Source organism: Montipora capricornis, chromosome 10 (assembly GCF_036669925.1).
Source record: "Montipora capricornis isolate CH-2021 chromosome 10, ASM3666992v2, whole genome shotgun sequence".
In the NCBI taxonomy this organism is placed as follows: Eukaryota; Metazoa; Cnidaria; class Anthozoa; order Scleractinia; family Acroporidae; genus Montipora; species Montipora capricornis.
The window spans coordinates 64,131,210-64,138,709 of NC_090892.1; the positions used below are offsets into that span (position 1 = coordinate 64,131,210).

General features: G+C 37.9%; 1 protein-coding gene across 1 annotated transcript in view; it reads right to left on the reverse strand.

Moving 5' to 3' along the window:
- Window positions 1–6,645, reverse strand: part of LOC138022234 (cytochrome P450 10-like) — a 23,340-nt gene extending 16,695 nt beyond the window's left edge. The window contains exons 1-2 of the mRNA XM_068869288.1: window positions 6,174–6,645; window positions 1,783–1,973 (exon numbers count right to left, since the gene is read on the reverse strand). Of these exons, the coding sequence (XP_068725389.1) occupies window positions 1,783–1,973; window positions 6,174–6,616 (634 nt within the window). The 5' untranslated portion in view covers window positions 6,617–6,645. The remainder of the gene's footprint in view (window positions 1–1,782; window positions 1,974–6,173) is intronic.
- Window positions 6,646–7,500: the final 855 nt, after the last annotated feature.

The window sequence follows — 7,500 nt, forward strand, 5'->3', positions numbered from 1 at the left end:
CAAAAGCCTTAATGATGAGGATAAGATAGGGTATTTACTTACCCTAGAAAACGAAACCACTTCCAAGATAGTAGGTAAATACACATATTTAATGTTTCAGAAGAGAAAAGACATCCTAAATGCAAAATAATTAAAAATAATACTTTTATACCATTGTATTACAAGTAATTGTATGATCTTTTAGTTAATTAGTTATTCTAGTAGATATCATCACCTTTATTGTAACAAGACCAATACCTCCCTTTGGAGAGTAAGGCGCAATAAAGATTTACTGTCACTGTCACTGTCACTGTCACTGTCACTGTCACTGTCACTGTCACTGTCACTGTCACTGTCACTGTCACTGTCACTGTCACTGACACTGTCACTCACTCACTCACTCACTCAATGCTGAGCCAGGTTAGAAAACATGACAACCTATCGTAATTGGTTGCATTCATCCTGGGGATAATGTGGCCCACCAAGTCAACACGTCACAACAACAACTACAGCTTTGAGGCATACAGTGTATTCTAAGGTCCCTCATCACTGATTGGAAAGTCCCTGGTTGTCAGTTTTTAGGGTTGTGTTGTTTGTAGAGCAATTGTGTAAATCAACATGCAAGGCTGCTGCCTAAGAAAATTTTTCCGGAGCTAGGCTAGCCGCCCGTTTGGGCTACTCGTTGAGAAATTTGGTCGCCCACACTTGCAAGTAAGGCGCCCCAGGCGACTGGGGGGCCGTTAGGCAGCAGCCTTGTCAACACGGCACACGTGATATTATTGTCTGAGGTTCAGCTCCTGCATCCTGCCTGTTGTCTGAACTTTTTTCAGTTAAGATTTTAAATTAATATTTTAGAGAAACAGTATCGGTGATTGGGTGAGAGCACTTCCCTTCCACCAATGGAAATTCAGGTTTGAATCCCTGACTTAACATCATAGTTATGTGGATTCTGGCTTATTATTATAACTACTGTTAACTATTGTTATTAGAGGTACTGTAGTTACTTTTATAGTAGTATTCTTGGCTTGTAATCGTCAACATAGATACCAATAGGTTTGAGGGTTGCCACTCTGTCATTGTCTGCAGGCCCACAGATGCCTCACGAGTCCAATCCGGGATAGACATGCTTGACTAAAGTGGCTGCAGGTCGATGTCAGGTGTGTTGGTTTTTGCTGGTTTTGCTGTTACATGGTAAATTATAAGTATAAGTCTTAGGTGTCCAGCTAGATATAATCTTAGGAATTCAAACATAATCTTTTACTTAAAATTACCCTCGTATTATATCCAAAGCAATGCTTGGGGATAGGTCCTTTACTTGTGCTGCTCGAAGGCTCTGGAATGCTTAGCCTTTCGATGTCAGACGCACTAAGTCTGTTGATGTTTTTAAAGTTAAGCTTAAAACACACTTATTTAGTTCAGTATTTTTATGATTACCTTGTTTTGTATTTTAGTACATACAGTTGTGTAGCATTTTCTAATTTTATTGTCACATTTTATTGTGCATTTTAAAATTTAATCTTAGATCTTACTTTTTAACTGACTGTCACGCACATTTGAACATTTTTATGGAAAATTGTAGGCTATATGTGCATTATTATTATTAACAATTTTAATTATACCGTACATTATTCATTATTTTATTTTTGTTATAAACATTAATTTCTTCAAATATCAATCAATCTAATAATTAACAACTCTATTTTGATTCAGTGTCCATTAAGCCACTAAAATTAATGACCACAAGGCTTATACGCTGCTAATGTTGTGATAGGTTTATGTTGTAAGAGAATTAAGCCAACCTACATTCCAAAGACCACTTGAATAGTTCATCTTGCAAGCTTGGAATGATTCCGTCAGAATCGCGAGTTGCTTTCATTTGAGAGAGCAAATCAGCTGCAACATCATTCAATGGCTCGACATATCCTTCAGTAACTGTTGGTTTCAGCATTTTCATGTTCAAGATACGACGAATCCTGTACCACTCTTCACCATTCCTACATATTATCAAAAATTACGAAATATTACAATGACACCAATTGCACAAATTTGAGAGCTTACTGATTCACATATAAAACTAAATAGGCTTAATGTACAAGTTATACTGTAGTTAATTATTACTGTAATGACTACTATCATTTTCCTTCAAGTACATGATGACAGTGAAGACCAAGTTGGTTTTATTTTATATTCATGTCACGTTAAATCATGCAAAAGCCAAAAAGAGACGAAACTGGAATGATACTAAATTTTTTTACCCGTTTGGATTAGGATCAGGGCCAGGGCTTAGCGTTGCAAAGACCATAGCCAAAGTACCCCCCTCTCACAAAATTTGGAACGATTTCCATACAGGTCCCTACTTCATTATGCATGCAGAATAAATTAATTATGCATTTGTGCTATTATTTTGTAGAACAATACATGTATGTATGTATACCCAAGAAATCGAATACATACATGGCTTATCTGTAGTTATCATATAGATACTGATGAAATACTAGGATTTCTCCTTTTAATAAAAAAATCATATCTAATCACCTCGCGCACTGAACATATCATTTTTATCTTTCACATGTGAGAATGTAGGTGTCGTCATGGTAACGAACATGATTAGCCAATAAAACACGAGCTTCGTCTTCATTGTAAGATACTTTTGTGCTTTAGTATATTTCTTCTGTAATAATTAAATTAACATTTTTATTGCAAAATTTTACATTATCATGATTTGCTTTTCATAACTTCATGTCTTGTTTCATGTTACACAACATGCATGTTTTTGAGGTTGGTGACACCTTTTTCATCATTTCGAAAATGAATAAAACAAGTTGTTTTAAATTTTGACATTTCATCAATATCTACTGTATATAATAAACAGAACATTGCATGGCCGCTTGGGGATGCGAATTTTCACTTCTCGTGCTGGAAGTATCTCTCACTCGTTCGCTTGACGCTCAGTCGTTAGAGATACTTTTAGCACTCGAAGATAAAATTTGTATCCCTGCGCAGCCATGTAATATCTCTCTTCTTTGCCCACTTCACTCTCACTATTGCTTCTTTTCGTCCCAGCTTTCTAAATGTATCCCTTTGTCTTGTCCTTCTCTCCAGATCCCGCTTGGCTTTTTCTGCCATTTTATATAAAATTAATTATGTCACTCGCAGCTTCCATTGAACTCCGACCCTCTGTAAACCTCTGGATTACTTCTCCCTGATCTTGACCACTGAGCTTAGGTGTCAAGTTGCTAATTCACACCTTAAAAATGATATTTATTTTGAAATCTGGCTGACTATTTACATAACAATGATAAGAAATTATATACACGTGCCGTGCCGAGCACCTACAATCGAACCTACAACTAGTGGGTTACCATTCGGAGATCCCTGTTTTGCTACTCTTGAAACAACCCCACCCCTTTAATTATGCTAACCGTAACCCTAATTACAACTAAAGACACTGTTTAGGCTTAAGGTTAAGTCCCTGTGATAGTTTTAGGTTTATCCAGTATTGCTGTGATCTGTGACCTGCTTTTCCTTCATGCCCCATGCGGTACACTTATGGAAGATTGTATCATGCTTCCAATCTGATTGGTGCATCCTGACCAGTGCATAGAGTGGTGCAACGAACACAACCTACTTTCGTCGCCTATGAAATGTTCAAAACCTGTGTGCGGTCAGTTGGCAAAGACAAAGTGCATCAGGAAATGGATTTGTTTCATTTCTCAAGAAAAAACTGCAGTGGATAACCTTCAATCTTCCAGAACTCATGATTTTCCAGCAGTAAGCTTTCCTTCAAAAAAATATTAGCCATAGCAACCTGTAGCCAGAAAGTTTACGATTGCCTACAAGACGAGTGCTAACATCATTCTTACAGTTAATGGTCGCCTAAACTTCATCAACCCAGACAAACAAGCCCTTACTGAGCAGCGCATTGAAAAGACATGATGGGGAGCATACACACTGTAGGTAGCCCAAGCTCGATATATGAGCAGCTCTTCATATGATGACCTTTGCATTGTTACGTGACTCGGATGAACCGGTTTGCTCCCTCAGGGAGCAACTAAAGTAAGGTAAGTCGATTTTTATTTAAATCGCTACATTTTCATAGGTCACAGAAACAATCGTTATTTTCCCCATACAAATCCTTATAATATGCAAATCGCTCGAGTCACGTAACAATGCAAAGGTCATCATATAAAGAGCTGCTCATATATCGAGCTTGGGCTACCTATGTGGGGAGTGAAACGAAGAATGCCTCTTACAGGAACATTTACGGATCTCTACCAAATTTAAGCACTTAGAAGCATCATTGAGGATATTGCCGATCTCTACAAAAAGCGCAAAAGCCCACTAAATGCACCGTTCGCGATGCGGAAATGGCCGTGCCTAATACAGGAAAGCCCGGCGTTGTCAATCAATGGTTTCCGATCAATTGATTGCAATCAATACTATCAATAATAATCAATAACAATCCATTGATTGTTATTGATTGGTGCAACCAATCGATAAAAATCGATACTCACACTCGGAGTCTTAATTGCTATTGATTACCATTGATTTCTATAGAAAATCATTGATTAATAATTCATTATGCAACTTTCTGGCGCGTGTTAGCGTGGGCGTGCTTCATTGGTCCCGGGCATATTTACACGTCCAGGGTAATTGGGTAATTCGATTGCGCACTTTTATCCTTGCACTTCAACCGGGATTCCCAGAACACTTGTTCCAGAGATGGCGAAGCAAGTTGAATTGTCAGTGCGCTGTGTAGTCAAGGGCTATCACGAATGCCCTTTTGAAGTGAATGTCGGAGAAATATTCTATGCATTCAAGAAGAGAGGAGAACGTGGGAATGCGTTCAGAGTTACGAATGATCGGGGGCAGCTCGGCCATCTTCAAATCGAGCTTGTTGGTCCTCTTTGGCCCTTACGCAAAGAGATTACTGTGTAAGTTTAAAAACGCCACAATACAAAACAAGGGAAAACAATAATCGGAATGTGTCATGTCAATAACTGGAACTCATTTTATTTTTATTATTTTAGAATTGTGACAGGACCTCCAGATTCATTGTATGATTCTATGATTCTATGATTCTATGATTCATTGTATTATGGTGTTGTTGCATTCTCTAATATACCAAGCAAGTGTTCTGAGCGTTGTAGAGTGCCTTCTTTATGCTATTCTGGAAGCGCATTACATTTTCCTTTTAACAATTATTCTGCTATCTTCCCTTTCGGTTGCACGGGTGAATGTTCAAGATGTATGTTCTTGGCCTGCATGCGTATATTCAGGCAGCATGACAGTGAGCGCAGACAAAAACATTTTCCTCAACTAATTAACAAGCTGGAAGAGAGCGACACTGAAGAGACTTGAAGACAATTTTTTTCTTGTTTCGAGACGATCATACACTATTAATAAAATTGAGCTTTTAATAGTAATAAGGGGTAAAAATGCTACAAATTTAACATAAAACACAACAAATAAAGATAACTGAATGGTTTGTTCATTCATATGGTGCGTTTTATTTAAGAAAATGACAAATTTCATAATCAATAAAAATCAATAATAATCAATAACAATCGATGAAAATCAATAGAAATCGATACTCACACAACTTTAAGTCTTCGATTTTTATCGATTTCCAATATCAATCGATTAATTGTTATTGATTATTATTGATTATCATTGATTTTATCGATTATCGGAAACCATTGATTGACAACGCCGGGAGGAAAGGAAGAAAACTTTGCAGTGTCTCGGTGAATTTACGAACAGAAAGAAAGAACAACTTCACGAAAAAAAGAGCAGGTAGTAATTAAACTTTTAATAACAGTACTTTTATTTGGTCAGTTTGTTATGGATGAGAATCTGAACCCCATTACATACAACGATTGCTTGAAACTCCACTTCTTAATCGCTTATTCTAAAATTAAAAATCGGCTAAAATTGCAGGAAAAAATGTTCGATTTTCCGTAATTTAGTCAGAAGTTCGACCCGTTTCAAAGGACGTCTATTGTTATCACTACTGTTTTCTTGAAACAAAGGAGCGTATGCATAATAAAGTACGGACCTGTGCGGAAATCTTGCCCAAAATTCATGCATAGATTCGATTCTACAGCGAGGACTGAGTTAAATTTCGAGATAGGCAGTTGTTGTATAAAAAAATGAAATAGCAGACAAATCAACCAGACGATAACAGGACTTACAAAGTAGTAACGCCATCCACACGGTTTCTTTCCTGCTTGTACTTTTCCCATAGTGGAAAGGGTGGATCTCGCTGAGGCCATTTGCCTTCGTTCCGGAACAAATACTCCACATCGTCTGGATTAGAAATGGTCACCGTGTCAAGACCAAAGATTTTCACGCGATAGATTTCTCCATATTGCTGAATTCGCCGTTGCTGGATTTCATGCATTCGTTGATATCCCCTTACACCATCTCCAAGGTCACGAGTGTAGTCAAGAAGCGCTCCAAGGAGAGGCAACCCTTTCGGACCTGGGATTTCGTCGACCGATTTCGCTTGTCTATTTTCCGCGGCTTGCGTGTGTGCCGAATAGAAAACAATCTGCTTCCGAAATCTCAAAGTCTCTTTGCTTTTATAAACACTCTGAAAGGCTCGAAACGATCGTACTGCAAACGTGACTGCCATGATGCGGATGAAAGACAGCAATTACCGACAATGACCAACCAGCGGTTTTCGTTAAAACAATGGTTTGCTGTGGGTGCTCCCCATGATGCACTCGAAAAGCACAAAAAAATAGGTACGCATTGCGTACGTGTGATAGTGCAGTAACTTGACACAGTGCTTTAATCCATAACTGTCAACTGCGCTGAGTTTTGTTTTCCAGGACATAATATGTAAATACTAAACCCAGAAAGATTGAAGTAAAGGGGAATTGAGAAACATCGGTTTCGAGACTGACAAGTGCAAGTGCAACTTCTTTTTCACAGGAAGTTAAAGCGTGCAATCTGAGCGTCTGACAGCTTTGACAAACGTTCACTGAAGTTAAGTCATGTTCGGCGGGGTAGTATTTGAATGGGTGACCTCAAAATATAAGATTTGCTGTCAAAAACATAGGACCGAAAATTCTATTTTAACGCTCAAAAATGGGAACCAAGCAAAGTACAGATTTTGTTAGCTGCTTTGTGCAAAACAAATATTGATGCAAAAGTAAAAGTAAATAAATATTGATACACAGTTTTTAGGAAGAGCAGAAGAAGTTTTCAGGAAGCGACAATCGAGAATAAAATATTTTGCCGTCAGAAACAAAATTTGCGACGTGAAAACAACTTAAATTTTGAACCGAGAATATAAAAAGTTACCATCTGCAAAAAACATTTTGGCTGCACAAGTAAATCGTAAAATTGAAAGTGACATCGAATTCAGTGGCCGCCGTGATCAAGTTCATCTTGCATGTTTACTCGCGAAACAAAGGATACATCTGTGTCAAAAAGTAAATCGCAAAATAGAAAGCGACATCGATTTCAGCGGTCGCCTGTGATCAAGTTACCCTGCGTGTTACTAACGGATAC